General features: G+C 40.0%; 1 protein-coding gene across 4 annotated transcripts in view; it reads right to left on the bottom strand.

Moving 5' to 3' along the window:
* Positions 1-496: 496 nt before the first annotated feature.
* The window catches only part of LOC119746518 (probable E3 ubiquitin ligase complex SCF subunit sconB), a 36876-nt gene continuing 13089 nt past the window's right edge, over positions 497-24283 (bottom strand). For 2 of the 4 annotated variants that reach the window (XM_038223495.1, XM_038223498.1), the window contains exon 2: positions 18560-22716. In XM_038223495.1, the coding sequence (XP_038079423.1) occupies positions 21132-22716 (1585 nt within the window). In that variant the 3' untranslated portion in view covers positions 18560-21131. Of the gene's footprint in view, positions 567-10892; positions 12048-18559; positions 22717-24283 lie in introns of those variants that run through there. The other 2 variants (XM_038223496.1, XM_038223497.1) reach the window with 2 other exon arrangements.

Genomic DNA, 24283 nt, shown 5'->3' with positions numbered 1-24283 from the left:
TGCTCGTACATGACCAGGGTGTATCGGCAACGCAGTAATCCAATCCAATTGGCTTTATCCAGTGGCTTTTTGGCCTTTGCTTTGAAATCAAAGGTGCTCAGTCATCCGTGATCGAAGAGATGCACATAAGGCAACCTAATAAAAACAAGAGGTTCCTTTCTCCGCCTGCTTTTTTCCCCGCATGCTTGTTTTGTTCTTCTTTTTTGGTAATTTTTTTAAGGTTCCGAAGATTCTTATTTTGCACATGTGTTATCACTATTATTGTCTTTTTATTTCCAACAAAATTGTTTCCATGTAGAAAGGGTTATTGGTTCTTTGGACACAATTCTATTTCAGCAAAAAAGTCGAGCAAGAAAAAAGAATCCATATGAAAAATCCAATAGAATTTCCAGAGATAATTTTTTAAAAATTTCATTCGGCCTTTAAGATGGAGCAACTTTGACAGTTTAAACATTCATATAAGTTTTACACATTAACCAATTGTTATGGATGACCATTTTGGATACTCACTGTATGCCAAGAGAGAAAAGAAAAGTTAGTGTATTTTGATCCCGAAGCTTTTTCATGTTACTGAAGTGAACTAGTACTAACCCACGTCAATTAAGAGGGAAGGAAGGAGGAACAGTCCTCTAATTAAAGCGGACGAGTGTTCAAACAACATATACAATTACTAAATATGACGACTGTGATTTCCTGAAATTAAATACATTTATTCTTACAAGAGTTCAAACATTCAATCCCGTATGCACAATATATAGAAAAAATAACACAGTAAATACAATGCGTGTCAAAGTTCAACACAATGGCGGATGGCTGTGTACATTATACGTTATACACACTATAGGCGTTTTGTTTGTAAACATTGGCGCCATTTTGTATGGGCTGCCGTAAGTGCATAAATTGAAGCCGTGGTTGGCAACATATTTTTTCCAAAAAAGTCCTCATAAGGCCAAAAATAAAAAAAAGTTTTCTGGTATGCGCGTGCGTCGCCGTAGCCATGCGCGTCGGCAAAATGAAAAAAAAAGGTTTTTTTTCAATGAAAGATGATGTCTCAAAACCGCAGAACTCATTGGTTTGACTGGAATCCTGCTGCTGCACAATTTTAACGTGTTTTTAGATTGGGTTATGGTCGAGAATAAGCTTTATGTGGCCTCTCTGGACTCCCATATATTTGCACTAAGTTTTGTCGGGCACCATTTGCAGTCATCAGCCGACATTTGAGCCAAAAAAATCAGGTAAAAAAAAATGCTGTTCTCTGCTTGTTAAAGACGTAGCCTATTTTAGGTCTTGTATAAAGCATATCATATTATAGACAGACACCATACGTGTATATGCTGAACACTTCAGTGGTCTTTTTTTTTAAAAATAATTTCTGCAATTATTGCAATCTAAGCGGAATAGTTTTGTTTTCTTCGTAGAAACTAATTTCGCACCAGTATATGCGAGTTTTTGCGATAACATACGTCCGAAGTTAAAATTACCTTACAATGGATACGCGGACAGAAATAAACGCCAACACATATTATGTTATGTGAGGGACACTGTTTTTAAGATCTATAACAAAATGTGATTGTTATCCAAGTCTGAATATAAAAACCACTTTAAAGTTGCCAGAAAGTATAAACACTGTAATATAATTACAAGCATCTATGCAGTTATAACGCACAAAGTTTGCACATTTACCCTGTGACTTAATTTACTAAGCATTATTAATTGATTACCAAATGTATGTGCGCTACATATGTCAATCAGGTATGGGAAATAATACAAATAGCTAAGGGTGGACGATAAAATACTGCTTTTCTTTACAGAAGGTATGTTTCCGTTTTAGAACCTCCAAAATCTAAAATTTAATAAAAGACGAAGGAAACCTCATAGCTCTGATTGTTTTGGATCACTCAGCAGCGCTCCAGGCATTAGAGATGTTATACAAGTACCTCGATGTGTCGAGTGATAGAAGTATTCGACATTTGATACAGCCATTGAGGTGCGCCCGCAGCGTTCGGATATGACTTCATTTAGTGGAGTGTGTGTTGGAATGCCGACCACATCATCAGCCAGCAGACCAATCTACGGACGCCATGCCGTGCGCGCATTAGTGTCAAAACTGTCGAGAGATTGGAATGGTAAATCTAATAATACATTTACACCCCAGCTAAATATGTACAAAATAAACAAATTATTGTTTTTGCAGTCTAAGCCCGTCGTCTATCGCGACATATTCTACTACACCCTTTCAAGATTTTCTTAAATAGTGGTTGTTCAATATCATGCATGGTAGTTAAGTTTATAGTGCAATGAGGTTTTTGATGTGTGATATATCGGTAGAATAATTATATACGGTTGATGTGTAGATGGTTCGATCATGGTTAAACAGAAGGATGAATTTCATAAAGTGATTTTACACAGAATACTTCATGAACTTGCGTTTCAGTTTGAAATGTGAACCCAAACATTTGCACATTGAAAACAATGATGTACAAAGGTTAACCATTCATTACTTTAATCCTGGAGTTTGTACCTTGAATGGCATCACCGTTGTGCTCATGAATATAACTATGTTTTCATGGTGGATCGCATATTTAACTCATGAATATGGAAATATGGAAATTTAAATTAACACAAAAGCCATAAAGGCACCAAAACACCCTCGAAAATCATGGCAATATAAATATTGAAAATAGATTCGAATACGGTAAATATCTAAACGCTGATGCGCGCAGAACGGGAAAACACCTGGCATAGTGCGCCCTCACGTGGCAGAGGCCATGTTCCTTTCTGATGCACTCGACTTGACGCTTTGCATTCTCACTGTCAATACATTTAAGCATTTTCATATGAACTGTATGTATTTTCATATAAATTGTATGTGGTCAGTTTAGATTTTGTAAACAGAAGTTTGCGCGAAATGTCAGTGTATTTAGTATTTTATGAAATATGTACGCCTACGTCTACAGACGTTGTCATGTTATTTTATAACAGGTGTTGAAATATGATCACAGAATTGCTGTAATGAATCACAATCTTGGTGTCGTCAATGTGTATTAAGTTCAACGGTCCGATGTTAAACTGCTTCTCATAACGAGCTTTAGGCCTACCAGTTGATAACTCCCAAACACTAATAGAATTTCGGGCGTTCGTGACAAGTCTGTTGGCATGCATATTAGCAGTTACGGTACTTCGCTTTCCGAAAAGGTGCGTTTTTAGTAGTATGCCATCACGACTCCAGAATACAACTCCATAATCAAATGCGGCTACCATCGCATTATCAGTGAACAGTACCACGCGGATGCAATGTCAATGTCTTGTTGGCAATGACAATGTTTTCATGCACACGTCAGATTCAGTTGTCCAAACTCTAATCTCGCCATCTTTATCACCAGTCATAATAGTTTTTTCATCAAGATGGCCACAGTGAATCGTGGCTGAGTGTCCCCTGTATATCCGAAAATGCTGACTCGTTCTCGTATCCCACAGTATGAATGCAGTCTCATCTTCAAAGGAAGTGATGACCCAGTGCCCATGGCAAGCAAAACATTCCATCTTGTTCCCTATGGACACATTTAAGCTATCGGTGCAGAGTTTGGTCTCCGTACATGCAACATTATCTCCACCATTGACCAAGCCACTGATATCCCAAATGTGTACAGGGACACCTTCAGAGTCCCTTCCCGGTTGAAGGCTGTATGATACAATGACTTTGTCTTCTTCCATGTACAGACCAGACGGCTTGTATCTATCAAAGTCACTTGCCGTGCCCCGGATCAGTTTCAAAACCTTGCCCGTGCTGGCTTCAAATACCAGAATACCTCCCATAAATGCAGCAAGTACTATGTTATTTTTCAGAACCATTTTCCTGATGGCAGTATCATCGTTTTGCAATGATCGCAGTGAATTGATTAAATTAGAGGGTTTAATCTTCTGCAGCCTGCGTCCGCTACTCAAATCCCAAACACGTACGTATCCAAGAACGTCACCAGCCCCGAATGACCTGCCATCACTTGCTACACAACTTAAATTCCAAGGACATAATTCAGGCAACGCACGATGGTGCTCCTGGTAACGCCCCTTGGACCAGTTCCTGTCCAGATGCCGAGCTCTCATGTACACTTCCTTCCATTTACAGGTTGGTGCAAGATCATTCAGGTTACAGTCACCGATAATGACCGAATCAGCATAAAAGGTTGGACCGGTACCACTGGTCCTGGTCTCTGTAGAGTACATTGGCTTCTCTTTGCGGAGATCTAGTTCCGTACCAAAACGCTCCCAATCTCTCAGCTTACAAAGATATCCATGCCTCCATGCCTTGCTGCATACAGCCAGGTGACATAAGTCTTTTACCGACAAAAAACCAAACATCTTCCATAGGATCTCATATGGCAAGTAGTCGACAGGATCCAGAGAGCATGTCGATGGTTGAGCATGACAGACAACGACGTCGTTCGTATCTCCTTGTGCTGAAGTCATTTTGAAAGATGCCAGAACCCTGTAATGATACAGAGAAAAATTGAATTTAGTTAACAAAACTACCGACATGCAGTGTTTCCTATTTTCAAATCAGCAATGTTTCTATTCCTCACACCGATTTTTTTTAGGTGTATTGTTGGCGAAGCATCCCGGGGAAACATCGCATGCAGTATTTCAATAGTTGTGCATTTTGCGTCAATCCCCCGAGATGAGCTGGACCAGAGGCAGCAGGAAAAACTCTGTTTTAAGACAAGTGCCTACTTTTCTTACCATGCCCTGATCTCTGAACGTCCGTGTAGTGGGGCTGAAGGGGAAATATCTGGGGGACCTATCTCCCGTAATGATGTGTCTGATTGGCCTTGGAACGAATGTCTATAATGTTCACGATAAATACACACAATAGGCATACCCAGGCACGTACGTCCAAGTCAAACATAGGTCTCGCATCCCAAAACAGCGAACGGTCCATCTGGATTAATTAACCTCAACACTTTTATAGTGAACTATAATGATTGAAAATACAATTTAATTGTTGGGCATTAACGTTCATTTGTCAGTGGAGATAGTTCAGCTTTAGCATACTACTTGTAGGCCTATCCTGCAAATAACTTTTATGACATAAATCTCAACTCACTCTGGCAAACTAATTCCTTGTAAATCCGAATTGAAAGAAATCTTTCATTCTCATCCGAATTTGATTTTGTTTTTCAACATTAACATTTCATTTATCCGGTATTTAGCTTGAAAAAATTCCGGTAGTGGAAGTGTGAGGTCTAGTCACCAGTCCCTAGACATGAAAATTCACAAAAAAATATACGTCGGGGTACTGACTATAGACCCATTGTCATTGAAGTACCTATTGAGGGCGTAATACAGGTGTGATCTTGTGGGTACACCCCGGTAAATAGGCCAAAAATCCGTCCCCGTTTTATTCTATATTTTTAATAGAGAGTTCTGAGAGCCATGGAATTAAGGAATTGAAGAGATTATGGCAGTGAACCTCTGGCCTGGACTTGGGGCTTCCAATTCTGAGCATTTTGGATGCAATTGGGCCCGAAAGTGGCGCTATTTTAGCCATGTTGTGGAGGGATCCTTTTCAAGCTGGTTTAATATATATTTTCCAGTTTGGGAAACATCACTCGTTTTGGGGGTGATCACATTTGAGTGAGAATTTCTCGAAAAAACAATGGTCAACCCAGCAAATATTGAAAAGAAAATGAACGATGACATGTTGATCATCATTTTTTCCCCTGCAGCCTGAACACCTGTGAGAGTTCTGTGCATTTTTTAAAGAATTTAATGCCGCGAAAATGTTTTTTTCAGTGGGCGGAACCTGGGGGGCAGAAGGCAAAAGCATTTGAAAGGGGTCCCCGATAAATCGATTTCGAACAAATCTCTTGTTCGGCCTCTTGTGGAGTACAGCTCAGTAGTCTGGGATCCGTACTCAAACAATCTTAGTAGTTAACTGGAAATGGTGCAGAGGCGTGCAGCAAGATTTGTTTTGAATCGCTATCATCAGACGTCAAGTGTTGGAACAATGCTAAAATCTCTTCAGTGGCAAACCCTTGAAGGTAGGCGTACAATAGCAAGACTCACGATGTTCTACACAATTCACCATGGTTTGGCTGCCGACAACATGCCAATTGAGTCCAAGAATTTAGATGCTCCTACCCTAACAGAAAAATGACAAGTTTACCAAATCCCATCTTGCTCCAGAGAATATTACCAGATGTCTTTCTTTCCCCGCACTGTAAGTCAACGGAACAAGCTTCCCGAATCGATTGTAGAGGCTTGCAACCCTTCAAAGTTTAAGCACATGTTAAATAATGGGTCCCCAATGCCGACATAGTAGGTTAAACACTCCATCCACAAGTTGCGCACACAGCAATGTGCCCTACTTATCAACAATATGAAGTTGGCGCAGAATTTGGAAGAAGAAGAAGAATTAGAATGTCTCATTTTCGGATGTCCCAAGGTAGCCTACAACAGAATATAACATTAAGATTAATTATAAAATTTTGAGTTTTAATGGCCTAATACGCAAGACACCCTTTATGATAGACACGGATTTGGAGACGGCACTAAGAATGCCAAAACGTATAGCGAGGACATTTGATGCCTTTAGGAGGTACACTGTGGGCACTTTTTATTGGATTCTTGAAATTTTCCTTAGCTGATGGGCTGCTTGTGGTGTTTCCAGTTTATAGTAAGCTAAGGTAAGTGGCTCTAATAACAGCTTATTTGAATGTGCCAGAAGATTCAGCACAGTTATGTTTTTTCGTCGTTGACGGCATCGGATATGGAATATTTTGCTTCGTTTTATTTCACGCAGGTGCATGTATTTTGGTTCTCATTTTGCTAAATGTGTTTTTAGGGATTGATCATGGTTACCAAATAAGATTCAGTCGACGGCTCAGTATTACAATTAGTTGTCGACACATTCGTTTAATTATCAAACACATCCATTGACATGGCATGACATTATTATAAATATAATGTTCGATCTCACAAAAAGGAATAAATGGTTCATGTGAAAGTTATATGAATTTTGCCTTACAGAACTCAACAAAAGCCTTACTGCTTTTGAAGTGAATATTCATCATTTCATGGAGATACTGATGTTTAACTTAGTTTCATTGTCACCATCGCTCCGTTCACAAGTACCCCTTCATCGGCAAAGAGAGGACAGTTGGGGGTGACCGACCGACCGCGAAGCGCGGCCACTGCGTGTGCATAGTACAAATCCCCTGGTGAACGTGCGACACACACGAGGAACGGTGCGCGTTAACCAGCGAAATGTCCCGCCCATGGGACGCCGTTGCTAGGGTAAAAGGCCCATGGGACACCGTTGCTAGGTAAAATGGAGCCCATACTGTCCGCAACGTAAAAGATTCGGCGACGTTGTCATAGCAGCTAATGACAAGGTGTTAAAACAGTTTCAAGTCGCTAGAAAGTAGAAACACTCATATACTTGTAAGCTTTCATGCATTTACAACGCATACAGTTTGCAAATTTATCCTGGGATTTACCAAATTTACCTGCGCATACATTGTCAATCAGATAAGTATGAAATAATACAAGGCTTAGGGTGAACGATAAAATACTGGTTTTCTTTAGAAGTTACGTTTCCGTTTTAAAACCTCCGAAATCTAAAATCTAATACAAGACGAAGGAAACCCCATAGCTCTGATTGTTTTGGATCACTCAGCAGCGCTCCAGGCATTAGAGATGTTATACAAGTACCTCGATGTGTCGAGTGATAGAAGTATCCGACATTTGATACAGCCACTGAGGTGCGCCCGCAGCGTTCGGATATGATTTCATTTAGTGGAGTGTGTGTTGGAATGCCGACCACATCATCAGCCAGCAGACCAATCTACGGACGCCATGCCGTGCTCGCATTAGTGTCAAAACTGTCGAGAGATTGGACTAGTAAATCTAATACATGTAATAAATTCTCTTTGTTGGATAATATACACCAGCTTAATATGTGCTCGATAACAAATTATTGTATTTTTTTTTTATAGTCCATGCCCGTCGTCCATCGCGACAGAAACAACCATTTAACTCTGTAGTACTGGTTTTTTTAAATCAAAATCATTTCTGATCAATATAATCCAAACAGAGACTTTAGAAAACGATAGTTGCACTATAAAAAGTGCGTTATATCGTAGTGAAGTTTTGGTGTGTCATGTATATAGGTAGAAAAACTTGAGGTTCTTTGTCATATCTCTTCAATTCCCAATTTTACGGCTCTCAGAACTCTCTAAAATAGAATATTTTGAGGGTATAAATTTTATTCATGAGATCGGCGGATGGGTTTAGGCCTATTTACCGGTATGCACCCTTTAATAGGAGCAAATATTTGCAATCCTTCCCAAAACCACTTTAAGGGCAAAGAGGAAGTATTGGTTATTCATATTCCATAGAGAGAAAAAATTTATCCACGGTCGATATTGGGCCCGACAAAATTGCATTTTTTGCACCTGCTAGCTGTAGAGCGCCCCCAACGACAATAAATTAAGTTTCATCTTCTTTAAGGCTCAAAATGCCTCGCAATTCGCAATCACTGTACATCGGCAGATGGCCTACGGATCCCCTAGGATTTGGGAGCATCTTTTGCAGAAAAAGCCCTTGTTGATACCTTTAAAATACTTTTTTTATCCCCCTCCCCGTAGGTTCCGCCCACTGAAAAAACACTGCCGTGGCCTAGCGCATGCGCGGCCCGGCCATTGTTGTTATCCTCTATAGGGTACAACCGTGTAATAAAATTGCCACTAGCGCTAAATGTCCATACTTCAAAATTCGTTTAAAAATACTCAGAACTCTCACAGGTATTTAAGCTGCGCCACAGAAAAATGATGATCAACATCATTTTTCCATTTTCATTTTTTAGTAGGTTGACCATTGAAGTTTCGAGAATTATTCTCACCCAAAGAAGACGACCCCTATTTTCCCCAAAGCGGAAAGGTAGCCATCTTGAAAAACGATCCCTCCACAACATGGCAAAAAAGCGCCACTTTCGAGCCCAGTTGCATCCAAAATGCTCAGAATTGGAAGGGGTTAAATTTTTGTGAAAAGGGCACTTGCACATCCGTAGTGAAATGTAGACACGTTTTTCTTCTCCGGACACTTGGCATCCGTAAAATAAAAAAAGCGGGGGGGGGGGGGGGTAACCATCTGTCGATGGGGGCGCTGTTCAAAACCGACGATTATGAAAACTTCTTTTCAGGGCGATACAGGCGTGAAATTTAAAAAAGGCACCCTAAATGGCATATGTCCCCCCAAAAGGCACTTCGTTTTAGAAAGGGCACTTGTTCAGAAAAAGGGCACTTCTTAAACACAAAGGGCTCTCTTTACAAATTATTCGGGGGGGGGGGGGTAAGCGGTGCTACAAAAAAAATTTGAATGGAAAAGGGCATTTATTAATTCCAGAACTAAAGGGGATCATATTATTTGACACATGGACACAACAATAATCTGACACACTTCTCATTGGTTGGCTCTCTGATTGTTTATTAGGTAATCAAATGCGCCTCATGTAAAGTCAAGCTGCAGAAATGTTTTTAAAATTATAAGTTTATAGTAACCAGAGAACTCTATTACAAGGAGTGCGTATATAATATAATGCAATTGGCAACGACACCACGCGATTATGTTCCGATATTTACACAACAAAAACAGACGTTTCGTAGAAAATAAGAACACAAATTGAATTTCTTATCGCCAGGTCTTAAATTTGGTACAAATGGATCAGCTATATTCCAACGCGATTAGATGATTCGGGGATTAGGACCAACTGCTATGTTTTCTCTATCAGCGTTGAAATAATGTGCGCATATACCCCTGCGCCGTTCCTATAGCTTATTGACATGTATGGGCCTATGTGTTATTATGTGATACGCGTGAGTAGGCACAATGGATACTTCCTTCGTCACTAAATTTTACCAAATCATCTGGTTTAGAAAAGGTAATTATTATTACCAGCTTTTTTTTTTTTAAAGAGGCTTGCTCCATTTCATAAAAAATAACATAGTAGTGAGGCTGTTGAGTGACAGAATTGTGCACTTGGCGACTAAATCATCAAACTTCGCATGTCAAGACAATGTTCAGATAAAGGGGCGTTTCACATCAGACCCCAAGTGATCTTTGATAGGTCAATGACCTTTACGTACTCTGTTTACAACTTTCGTTCGTGAAGAAAAAACCTTGCCTGTGTCCCAAGCCCATACGTCATAACTCTTCACGCCATAAAAATAATGATCAGATGAAGAATGTCATAATTGACCTCAACTGCAATGCTATCTTTCATGCGAATGTAAAAATACAGGCAGGGCGAGTATACTAAAAATAAAAGAAACCCAAAGGGCGCCCCCGATTTAACAAAATGATCTGCATGTATCACTTTTCAGATCTAGGATGTGAAATTCCAATTAAACTTTTCTCGTAGTAAAAGAATCAATCACATAACGTTAGTACTTTTCTAGGAATTTGAACACAAACACAGTTTTAAAACGTTGTCCACGACATCACGATTAAGGTACATGATATCTATATGCATGTGTTATCACTATATTGTCTTTAATTTCAGACAATTTTTTTTCCATATAGAAAGGGTTGTTGCTCCTTTGGGCACAATTCTATTTCAGCAAAACAGTCGGGCGAGAAGAAAGAATCCATTCGCCATCTTGAAAAATCTGCTATCTTGGGAAAAGCAAGAAAAAAAACCGCGCCCGCCTCCTTCCTTTTCATTATAAAAGCCCGGGCGATAACCTCTTTATTTTATTTCACTCGGTCTTTAAGATGGAGCAGCTTTGACATTGTAAACATTCATACTTTGTAAATATTAACCAGTCTTTATGGATGACCTTTTTGGATACTGTATGCCAAGAGAGAAAAGAAAAGTGAGTGTATTTGGATCCCGAAGCTTTTTCATGCTATTACCAGAAATGCAAAATTTGAACCATACTGCAAATATAAATGACAATCTTTGTGTCATCCGTGTATAGAAGGTCAAGCGGTCCAAATTCAAATGCATTGTGGTAAAGACGTTTACCAGTTGATAAGTCCCAGACAGAAATTAATTCTGGCGATCGGGTATACGTGACAAGTCGACTGCAAATTCTGGCATTCTCAAATTCCACGTCTTCCATGTTCAGTAGTATGCCATCGCGACTCCAGACTACAATTCTGGACTGAGTGCCGGCAACAATCACTTTATCAGTGAACTGTACCGTATTGAATCGACGGCGATAAAAATGATCTGGGAATTCGGACAGAGTTTTCATGCAAACATCAGATGCAGTTGTCCACACTTTTACCTCACCAGCATTATCACCAGTCATGATAGTGTTTTCATCAAGATGGCCACATGAAACATTGCCTTTGTGTCCTTTGTATATCCTTATAATTTTAGGTGTTCTCGTATCCCAAAGAAGGAATTCAGGATGGCTCAAGCTAGAGGTGATAACAAAGTGTCCATGACAACCCAACAAGTGGTAGGATGCTTCTGGATGTGGATTATCTTCTGAAGTTTCAATGTGCAGTATGGTTTCTGTACATGCACCATTATCTACACCCTCAACCAAATCACTGATATCCCAAATGTGTAAAGGGAAAAAGTCATTCCAACGATAAGAGACTATGATTTTATTTTCTTCAAAATATGATTTCCATGGCTCATATCGATCAAAGTTACTCCCCTTACTCGTTGAAATCCGTCGCAAAGCATTGCCTGTGCTGCCCTCAAATACCAGAATACCTCCGTTGTATAAAGCAACTCCAATGTCTTTCTTCAGATGCACGTGATTTATGACATGATTGACCCTGTTAGTCTCCTTAGCCACTCGCTTGAGATCTCTGATCTGTGAATCTGTTAAATTGTTGGCTTGAAACTTCCGCAGAAATCTTCCGCTATTCAAATCCCACAGTCGCACGAACCCATAGTAATCACCAGCCGCGTACGTCTTGCCATCACTTGCCATGCCCCTCGCTTTGTCATATGTTAGTTTAGGCAAAAAAGCACGGTGCTCCCGGTAACGCCCCTCTGACCAGTTCCTGTCCAGATGCCAAGCTCTCATGTACCGTAATTTTCGGAATATAAGCCGCGGCTTATACGTTGATTTTGGCCATGAAAATGTTTACTGCGGCTTATACACAGGGCGGCTTATACGACAAGCCTTGAAGAATAAAAATGAAATTCACATGTGCATTTAATGTACTGGTATAAGAAGAGATATGTTGCTGAAATGAATTATAAATTAAGAAAGTCATTAACAAACCGAAACCACGTCTCACGTAAAGGTACCGAGCAGTAAAAAAGTACGGTGATGAAAGCTGTCTTCGACACTTGCCACCAGCCGTACGTGATACTGGTACAGTGCATGCAGCAGCGATATGCAGGCATGCTTTCCCAACAGCGGACCACACCATTTGTGGTAACAAAGGGGTGTTCTTTCTTTGGAACAATAATTACCAATATTTTCGCTGTTTAAAAAAAAAGAAAAAAGACCACTACAATTTTTATGGCGTTCGAAACATTTTTTTATTACATAATCAGTTGTTCAACGTCACAATATATTTTGTTTTCTTGAAATGTATTCAAGAAACGATGTAAAACTCAAAAGAGGGACTAAATCACCCCTTACAAAATTAATGGAATCGTCTATTAAAATGTCCGCTTCGTTTTGACTATTTCCAAAGAAAGTTACGATCGAAACTTGAATTTTTCTCGCAACTAATCGCAACAATTTGATAAGTTTTGAGGTAAAAACGGACCTGTTTATTCTTAGGACAAAACAAATCAGCATGCAAGATTTGTAGCGCTCCAGTCAGACAACACACGGTGGGTTTCATACTCTCTCACGTGCTGTGGGAAAATGTTGTCATTCACCGGCGTGCGTGGCGCAGGCTGCCGGGCTATGACGGGGCAGCCGTCAGCAGTTCCCGGTGTTTATTTCTCATCAATATTTGTTTGTAAAAGTATCAGTTGTAAATGATGTGATATAACTTTTGTGGTCCTTTTAATAGCTTCTGTAGTGTGAATGGAACTGGTTCAGAGCATTTTGACTAGAATTTGGAGGCCTTACAAAATTGAAACCGCAGCGGTCGGTGCGGCTTATACGCCGGTGCGGCTTATACGCCGACTTCAAATCTTAATTTGCAGATTTTTGTGTGCTGCGGCTTATACGCCGCGCGGCTTATATTCCGAAAATTACGGTACACCTCCTTCCATTCACAGGTTGGTGCAAGATCCTTCACGTTACAGTCGCCAGTAATGACCGACTCGGCCTAAAAGGTTGGAATGGAACCCCATATCCTGGTCTCTGTAGAATGGATTGGCTTCTCTTTGCGGAGATCTACTTCCGTACCAAAACGCTCCCAATCTCTCAGCTTACAAAGATGAAGCCAAAGGCTGTTTGTGTTGGTTACATTCCTCCATGCCTTGCTGCATACAGCCAGGTGACACAAGTCTTCTACCGACAGAAAACCAATTATCTTCCATAGGATTTCATTTGGCAAGTAGTCGACAGGATCCAGAGAGCATGTGGATGGTTCAGATTGACAGACTGCGTCGACATCACTCGCATGTGTATCTTCTTGTGCTGAAGTCATTTTGAAAGACAGTGGGAATCCTATAATGACACAGAGAGGAATTGAATTTATTCAACAAAACAGTTAGGAGAGACCAGAGGTGCCAGAGAAAACCCTTACTTCTTATTCAAGACAAGTGCTGGCTTTTTAGTTGCATGCCCTGATCTTAGCTGAAGGTCCAAATTAATTAAGGATGTGACTGTATTAGTATCTTAATAATAATAATAATAATAGCAAACATTTATACCGTGCTTAATACTACGTTTCTAAGCGCTATGCTGTTGTCCTTGTAGACTGTTAGGTGAAACAAGGGCAACCGCACCAAATACAAAGAACAGAATTACAGGTAGAAAACGCTAACTGACATGGAGTGTACAAACACCGCGTTAATATAGCATGTTCACGAAAGAAAGGCACACAATACGTGGGCACACACATCCAAGTCATACGTGCTATCTAAGAACAACAGTGCAAAATAACAGTACAAAATTAATTTTGGGAAACATTGCATCAACTAGTTATTCATTGTGTATATTGTTTTCCTGAGATGGTGTGAGGAGAGACAAAGGTACCAGGGAAAACCCTTACTTCTTATTCAAGACAAGTTCTGGTTTTCGTTGCATGCCCTGATCTTAGCTGAAGGTCCGAAGGACTATGTGACTATATTAATATCTTCATGCACATGTTTACGATAAATGCACACAATATGCAGGCACACAGATCCACCTTAAACATGCTATCTAAGAACAACAGACTAACAGTGCATTTGGATTAACTTCAATATTTTTATGTGACACTGACTGACTCTATAACTTAAATGTTAACAATTCACTTACTCAATAAAATAGGTCGTCCATCCCCTCTGTAGTATAGTTATCTATGCTAATGCTTAGCTGCAAATAAATGCGACAACGAAATCTGAACTCACCCTGGCAAACTAATTCGTTTCACTTCTGAAAGAAATATGTAATTCTCGTCAGAATTTGATTTCGTTTTTCAACATTTACAGTTCATTTATCCTGTACTGTGCCTCAATTTATTATTTATGGAATCACTTCCGCAATGAAAAGTCTAGTCACGAGTTCACAGACCTAAAAATGAATACAAATGTACAACAGGATGCTGACTATAGTCCGATTGCCAACCAAGTAGCTATTGAGGGCGATATACAGATGTGACCTTGTGTTTGCACCCAAGCAAATAAATTCCCATAGAGTCCAGTGATAAATCTCCATACTTCAAAATTCTTTTAAATGTACTCGAAACTTTCACAGGTATTTAGGCTGCACAGAAAAGGATAGTTAACATGTCGTCTTTCATTTGCCATTCAATTTTTGGTGGGTTCACCAATATGACGTTTTGAAATATTCTCACCTAAATGCCACCCTAAAACAATGATATTCCTGTACTTGTACTTGAGAAGTAGCCATTTTGAAAAAGGATCCCTCCACAACATGGCTAAATACCACCACTTTCGGACCCAAGTTGCATCCCAAATGCTCAGAGTCGAGACTGGAGTGTCGAGTGTCGAGTCTGGGTTTCCATATGGCTATCAACCTCGTCTCAGGGCTCACTTTCTTTTTAAACTCGTTTCCGGCAATAAGAAGCCCTGTAGGGTTTCAACTTTTTTCCGTATCCTGATTCGATATTAAGATTAGCAAATAATGGATTTATATCGTGCACTTGGTGTTGTTATTTCCAACGTGTATGTCGTGTTTTAATGTTCATTGCATACACATGTAGTAATTACGTCCATTCCTCAAAAATATCCTTCCCTTTCCATTTTGCTTTTATGTAATGTAATACTGCATATCGGCTGCATAAGATAACATTTTAACTTTGAACCAAAATCGTGTTTTCGTAACTCAGGGCGCGATGAATTGATTCTGGGTTGTTTTTTTACCCCAGACACTTTACACAAAAACAAATGCTGATATAAAACACAGCCAGGCACCAGATTATTCCTTATTTGCATCCAAAAATATTTTCTGTGCAAAATGATCAAATACCAGGTTGAGAGAGCGCGTAGTGTACATGGTGGGAGCGTTCAGCTCGACACCATGGGTACAAGGTTGGATGGCTATAGAGCCTGAAAGCAAACATTCTAAGATGTGCAAATATTTTTGGTGCATTGATTTCTTAAGAAAATCGCCCTCTAAAAGGCCTTTATCTCAATTGATGGAAACTGACAAATCGCCTGACATGAAAGATGAATATCGTGCCGAAAATTGACCTCTCACCTCCGAAATTCTTAAGTACATGTGGTCTAGTGGAACTCGGGGTACTCGTGCAAAGATGAACATTTGTGAACTTATTTTGTGGCGGTTATTAGGTGAAAACTGAAACTTAAATAGGAGACTAAAATGTCTTTTAGGATTGACAATCAAAAAAATATATACTTGAGTAACACATAAGCTTTAACTAAAACATCTAAAGTCGCCGCTGATAAGGACTGCATTCAAGCCAGCCCGACTAAATCTAGAACACATCGGCTGTAGGTAGGTAAATCTTCGCATCGTTATACATTTTCGTTTTCACACAAGTGCACCTTGTGCATACAAACGTACACTAAACTGAGAATTAAGCTTGACGATGTTCGACGAAATCAAAGTATTGTTTTAGGGAATTTGTTGATATAGGCCAAGTGATACAATAACTGGGAAAAGCCTATATACTTCTAAAATATAGAAAAATTCAACGAGCGACTGGATTATTGAGTACATATCCCTTTCTTCACCAATTAACTTACTGTTGAGGGCGCTTTACATGTATGAAGCAGGATCTTTCATGACCGAAACCGGAGTGCTGTATGGACGGGTCACTTTTGAGGTCAATTGTCATCATGTGGCCGGCCACTAGTGGTTATTTTTATGAAAACAGGAAATCCTTCTTATTCTATAGTCTTCACCCGACTTAAAGCCAAAAGTGGTCGGTTGAATCACTGGACCAGTCCTCGTATAGGTTCAGTAGGGGTCATTAAATTCTAACGCGGTAACTGCTTCTTTTGCCACATTCCTCAGCCGATGTGACTCGTATATTTCGTCAAAATATCATTGAACAAATCCAATGTGAGATTTTTTTCACAGATTTGGATCAAAGTCATCCAGTGGCGAGTAGTGGGCATTTTTATTTTAAAACCATGCACAATTATGATTGCTGTCTGACAATGTTCAACTAATTTCGGCACACCCCCATCGAGAACTCCACTGTGGTTGTTTTAGAATTGGATTAAGGTCAACTTGCAGTCAAGAGTGGCTCTTCTATGGAAAACATGCAATTAATGGTTCTTTTTGTTTTCGACTGATTTCAGCCAGGATGGTCAACGACATTCCCGTTGTAAGCCAAATGTTGCATGTTTTACATTAACCATTAATCTTGGAGTTTGGTTATCTCCATGTTTAGGTTCGCATTTCGCACTGTGCACAACCTACGTGGAGGATCAATACGCAAGACGCCATGTCGCAATTTATGATAGTGTTCAGGGGAGCAGTTTGAGTTGGAAAGGGGTCAACTAATGGACTGGTGTGGGGGGGGGGGGAGGGACTGGCACACAGGTTCTAGCAAGGTGGCGAGGGCAACAAGGAACAAAGCCAGACAGCTTCTCTCTGTTCACATGACTCTATTGCCGACTGCTGGGCCCGGAGGCCACCTGTAAAAATTAGGCAGGCACTCATTATAGTTTTGCATTACAAGGTGAGACCCGGTTACATTTGTATTAAAATGAAGACTTACAATTCGAAGAAAATATAGAAATTAATGAAATTAAACCTAATAAACATGATTCAATTCTACAAGAAGTTTAAACTACAAATGCAGCTAGTGTCCATGTTAAGCATCAGGGAAGAAATAACAAATACACAGGCCAACCCCGGCCGATGGCTGACCAAAACGTACACACATTCGCATACATCATAATCACTCAAATATGTCCCTAAATGCACATTGCACAACACAGTCTACAACATACTGAAACTTCTTTAACAAAAGAAATACGTTTACCAGCAGCATTTGAAAATCCTACTCAGATTATTCATCAAAATAACCATAAATCAAAAAAGGCCACCACGTACTTTTAAAAAGCACTTGTTCAGAAAAAAAGGCACTTATTAAAAAAGGGTACTCTTTAAAAAATATTTTTTTGGGGGGGGGGGGGTAAACGCTGGGGGAAAAAAGGGCATTTGAATAGAAAAGGGCAGTCTTTACAAAATATTGGGGGTAAATACCCCCTTAACCCCCCCCCCCCCCCCCCCCCCCCCCCGCTACGCCTATGATACAAAGTGAGAAATTGCGAGTTGAATTGTGATTTGGCGCTTTTAAATTTTTTTTTTGGCGACCTGTGATCACCTGTGACCGCCGTACACTTCAAGTCGATAGGTGCGTTCGTTTAGCTTACACATGTAAGTAACTTACACGAGAGCGTTCGATTAGCCACCTCGTGATCCTCGCGTCTGCGCGAGCGTGTCTGTGTGGCTGCCCGGGTGTGTGTGACGTAACCGGACGATTTCGTGATAGGGAAATTAAAAATGGCGGAATCTTGAATACGAAGTGAGTATAGTGGTGAAATTTAGGACACAAAATATTGCCAATTATTATTTATGTGGCTCTCTATTATTATGGGCTCGGAAATGATTGTGTCTAAGCGTTAAGCATACCGAACCTCAAGTTATAACTGAGCATTCTTCGTCTGTGCACTCAGTAGGGTCTAGTCATTCATATACTCTATACTCATCAACCTGTTCTGATGACATGATGTGCATGGTCCTCCCATACCCTATAGTTTATCTTTGAGTTCATCCTGTGCAGAATTCCACTGCACATTACTTCTGGTATAGTGAAATTGTAACACCTGTGAGTATTCTCAAAAGAACCTCGCTCGATAAAATCAACAGTTTTAGCTTCGACCACTGAGTTGACTTGGGCTGATTAAGCACTGACTAAACATAATTAAATGTGTTAACCCACCTCATATTAATAACAAATAAAACAAAAATCCATGAAGTTTATTGAAAGGTATATTTCAACATTCAATTGGCAAAGTAAGTACAGGTCACAAATTGTAAACTTTCACAATCATGACAATGCAACTTAATCACCCTGTACCGAGTGGTGATATCACTATAAAAAAAGGAGGTGAAAAGGGTAAAATAATACCCAACATTGACTACAAGTCCCTGCAGCACAGGCAAAAAGTTCAAATCATGGTATTATTACCCAAGTGATGGGTTAAAGAAACTGGATTTACCTCACCACTGTGTAACAATTCTCTCATTGTATACGTGGAAGAGTAGAATTTACCACGACATTAGTAAAATGTTACCACTGTGTGGGGTAAACTGACACACGTGACAACGTTTACCCAATATTGTGCACGCGTCATCACTCATGTACAAGATGGCCGCCGCTTGTGAGACCTTCAACAATTTGGGGATTTTGAAGACGTGATTTCTTTGTTCCAGGTAAGTCAGTGAAATGAATTTCAGTGTTTTTCCTCCAAATGGGATGCTGATGTATGAGGATTAATATCGGGGAGATTGGAGAAGTGACATGCTTATTATTTAGACATTTATTTGCAACTTGGACGTCACGGCTCTGCCAACCACGATTCCATGCACATGATGCATGCATTTCATGTGCCGTATAATGAGTGTTCTCAGATCTAGAAAGACGGAGTAAAGTGACAAACATTTGGGGAATTGTTTTTGAATGAGTTGATTCAGGGAAATTCTAACACCCATGCCCATTATTTAGCCCACGCTCCTCGTAATAGTCCTCATGCATCAGCACCATATTTGGGGAAATATCATCTTATTCATTTTACTGACTTTCCAACCCAGGACTCAGTTGTTGAAATCCCTCACGATTGCTGTCTCTAGCATGCAATTCACATTGCAGAGTTCAAAGTTGAATAAAACCGCAAGGATCAATAACAAAGGTACACAACAACTAATTTAAAAACAACCCAAGTGATGGGTAAATTTAGAACCCAACAGTGCAGGGTAAAAAACAGAACCCAATATCTGGGTAAGAAACTGACACAACACTTGGGTAAAAGGAGGGTTGGGTAAAGTTTACCCAATAATTGAGTAAAAATGGAACATGGTCGTCACATGGGTAAACTTTCTTACCCAACTTTGTTGTGCAAACACGTAACACAATTATGGGTAAAAGTTACACAGAAATGGGTACTTTTCTACACTTTAGTTGTGCAAAAAAAAGTACACAAGTTGACGACCATGTTCCCTTTTTACTCTCGAAAAGGTAGTAATTTTACCCAATAATGAGCAACTATTTTTTAGAGTGTATACACGTTTCAAATTAGGAAGTTAGGCCTATGCACAGGGGAAGTGGGTGGAAAAACAGTCACCCGACTAGGGACCAATTGACAACTTTTTCACAGTCAGTGCAAGAAATGGCCGGTAAAAAGTAACTATACATAAGATAGAATGTTTGAGTAATCATCGAACTTCAAAATACATATTGCTTTTATTGACTTAAACCGCCAAATTTGGCAACAAAATATGAACAGCTGATCTCCTGTGGGGCACAAGTGGCACAAATCGCCAGATTCCCTAGCTAACATTTCTCTTCGGAGATCTTCAGCAAGATGGCGGTATCCGCATACCGGCTTATGACACCACGCGTTCATGTTCCGATATTTAGGCAACAAAAACAGACGTTTCGTATAATTATTAACACAAATTGAATTTTTTTATCCTCTGGTCTTAAATTTAGCCCAATATGTCCCTGTATGTACAAATGCATCACTTTTCAGATCTAGGATGTGTAATTCCAAGTAAACATTTATTTTAGTAAAAGAATTAATCAAATCACACAAGTACTTTTCCAAAAATATAACAAATACAGTTTTAAAATGTTCTCCACGGCATTACGATAAAGGTACATGATATTTATATATTCCCTTTGTCACTGATTTTTATTCTGTACACTTATGTGGTCAGACAAATGGTAAACAAAGCAGAAAGTGTCCACATTTACATGATACAGATTGTATCAGCAGAACAATCATCCAAATCCAATTTGCTTTATACAGTGGCTTTATTGCATCTGTTTGAAATCAAAGATGCTCCGTCATCCGTGACTAAATAGGTGCAAATAAGGCAACTTAAAAAGGTGGGGGGGGGGGTGGTACTTTGTTACGTTTCCAATAATATTTTGCACATGTGTTACCACTATACATGTATTGTCTTTTTTATCCAACAAAATTGTTTTCATATAGAAAGAGTTTTGGCTCCTTTGAAAACAATTTTGTTATTTCCAGCAAAACAGTCAAGCAAAAAGAAAGAATCCATCCGCAAAATTGGAAAATCCGCCATCTTGGAAAAAAAGCAAAGCGCGCCCGCCTCCTTCATTTTTATTATAAAAGCCCGGACGATAACCTATGCATTTCCTTTTACTCGGCCTTCAAGATGAAGCAACTTTGACGGTGTAAACATTTTTACGTTTTACACATTAACCAAATGTTATGGATGACCTTTTTTTTGGATACTCACTGTATGCCAAGAGAGAAAAGAAAAGTTAGTGTATTTTGATCCCGAAGCTTTTTCATGTAACTACCAGAATTGCAACATTTTAACAAGCCTGTTATAACCCACTTGAACGACAATCCTAGTGTCATCCGTGTATAGAAGGTCAAGCAGTCCCAATTCAAATTCATGGCGGTAAAGACGTTTACCAGTTGATAAGTCCCAGACAGAAATTAGTTCTGGCGATCGGGTACACGTGACAAGTCGATTGCAAATGCTAGTACTCCGCAATTCCACGTCTTCCATGTTCAGTAGTATGCCATCGCGACTCCAGACTACAATTCTGGACTGACTGCCGGCAACAATCACTTTATCAGTGAACTGTACCGTGTTGATTCGACGGTGATGAAAATGGGAATTCAGACAGACTTCAGGTGGGAATTCAGACAGTGTTTTCATGCAAACATCAGATGCAGTTGTCCACACTTTTACCTCACCAGCATTATCACCAGTCATGATAGTGTTTTCATCAAGATGGCCACATGAAACATTGCCTTTGTGTCCTTTGTATATCCTTATAATTTCTGGTGTTCTCGTATCCCAAAAAAGGAATTCAGGATGGCTCAAGCTAGAGGTGATAACAAAGTGTCCATGACAACCCAACAAGTGGTAGGATGCTTCTGGATGTGGATTATCTTCTGAAGTTTCAGTGTGCAGTATGGTTTCTGTACATGCACCATTATCTACACCCTCAACCAAATCACTGATATCCCAAATGTGTAAAGGGAAGTCAAGCCAATTATAAGAGACTATGATTTTATTTTCTTCAAAATATGATTTACGTGGCAAATATCGATCAAAGTCACTCCACTTACTCGGAGTAATCCGTCGCAAAGCATTGCCTGTGCTGCCCTCAAATACAAGCATACCTCCCTTGAATACAGCAACTCCAATGTCATTCTTCAGATGCATGTGATGTATGGCAATGTCACTCTCCGTTTTAGTCTTCCTGCTCATAGACGCTCGCTTGATCTTCAGGATCTGTGATCTGGTTGAATTGGTGGCTTGAAACTTCCGCAGAAATCGTCCACTGTTAAAATCCAACAGTCGCACGAACCCATAGTAATCACCAGCCGCGTATGTCCTGCCATCACTTGCCACACTACTCGCTTTGTAATATGTTCGAACGGGCAAATAGGCATGGTGCTCCCGGTAACGCCCCTCTGACCAGTTCCTGTCCAGATGCCAAGCTCTCATGTAAACCTCCTTCCATTCACAGGTTGGTGCAAGATCCTTCACGTTACAGTCGCCAGTAATGACCGACTCGGCCTGAAAGGTTGGAATGGAACCCCATTTCCTGGTCTCTGTAGAGTGGATTGGCTTCTCTTTGCGGAGATCTACTTCCGTACCAAAACGCTCCCAATCTCTCAGCTTACAAAGATGAAGCCAAAGGCTGTTTGTGTTGGTTACATTCCTCCATGCCTTGCTGCATACAGCCAGGTGACACAAGTCTTCTACCGACAGAAAACCAATTATCTTGCATAGGATTTCATTTGGCAAGTAGTCGACAGGATCCAGAGAGTATGTGGATGGTTCAGATTGACAGACGACGTCGACGTCATTCGTATGTGCATCTCCTTGTGCTGAAGTCATTTTGAAAGATGTGGGAATCCTGTAATGACACAGAGAGGAATCGAATTTATTGAACAAAAAGTTAAAATCATGGGTGTCATATTTTCACATCATGGAAGTATCCATCAAACCAATTGAAGATATCGGTAACAGTGCAAAATTAGTTTTGGGAAACATTGCACCAACTATATAGTTATTCATTGTGTAGGGGCCTATATTGATTTTTTCCTGAGATAATCTTGGGAGAGACAGAGTTACCAGGGAAAACCCTTACTTCTTATTCAAGACAAGTGCTGCTCGTTGTATGCCCTGATCTTAGCTGAAAGTCCGAAGGACTATGTGACTATAATTATTAATATCTTTATGTACATGTTTACAATAAGTGCACACAATATGCAGGCACACAAATCCACGTTAAACATGCTATCTAAGAACAACAGACTAACAGTACATTTGGATTTTTCACACACAAACACACGTTTCGTACACATTAATTAGAATTTAAATAACTTTCTTATCTTAACGTGTTTAACTTGGCCAAAACAAAAATCAGCTATAGCTCGAACGCAGCAACTAGAAAAGCATAGGTCCCGTAGCCATCAACAAGTAAACAGGCCTTCCAAGTTGTAGGAGTCAAAATGTGACTTGAGCTGTATTAAAAAAAGTGTTCATTGTTAGTGTATTGCACTGTATTGTAATACAATGTAAGAAAGTCGATCCGAGTTGAATTGTGATTCGGCACCCAAGAAAGTTGTGACCACGTGATACCGAGTTATTGGATAGATTTAAAGTTGCACTTATTTACTGCATCCGTACGCTAGTCTGCGCACACGGTGTCCCAATACAACTGGAACCCTCACAAATACATCGTGGCCACTCTGAGCATGCGTGAAGTCTAGTCTTGGGTCAAGACATTGTGGATACGTAGTAACACGGCGCACGAGGGCGTTCCATCAAAAAACCGCTTCATCTCAAAATATCAGCCTCAAAAGTCTCGTAAGATAGAGTCTGAGAACTTCCAGCACCCCACTGGCCGATTGACCTATGACACAGGGATCAAATCAATATATGTATTATCGTAAAAGTCACTGCAGTTCTGCGCGACCTGTAAGCGTATATATTCTTTGGCCAGATTACAGGGAGGTGGCATAGGTTAGGCGCATTTATATCAACCAATAAGATTTCGAAGTACCGATGTCGTTGCATGTCCTCACATATGATATACGGGTACGAAGTCAGGTCTGCAGTCTATTGAGGACAACCATTACCATGGAATGATGTCCTTCATTTGCAAAGTGTATTACTTTCTGGCGTTTTGAGAGTCGAGTGGCGAGTGGCGAGTTTCCAGTCCGAGTTTCCATATTGCTATCAACCTCGTCCCAAGGGCTTACTTTCTTTTCAAACGCGTTTCCAATTGTAGCCCTGGGTTGTAGCCCTGTGTTTCATTCTCGCACAAGTACACCATGCATGCCTACAAACGTACACCAAACTGAGAATTAAGGTTGACGATGTTCGACGAAATCAAAATATTGTTTTAGGGTATTTGTTTGATATAGGCCAAGTGATACAATAACTGTGAAAAACCTTTATACTTTGGCATTATAGAA

The sequence above is a fragment of the Patiria miniata genome, unplaced genomic scaffold (assembly GCF_015706575.1).
Source record: "Patiria miniata isolate m_02_andy unplaced genomic scaffold, ASM1570657v1 HiC_scaffold_7, whole genome shotgun sequence".
Lineage (NCBI taxonomy): Eukaryota > Metazoa > Echinodermata > Asteroidea > Valvatida > Asterinidae > Patiria > Patiria miniata.
Note: the sequence above shows the minus strand (reverse complement) of the source record. Positions and strands in the feature narration are given on the sequence as shown.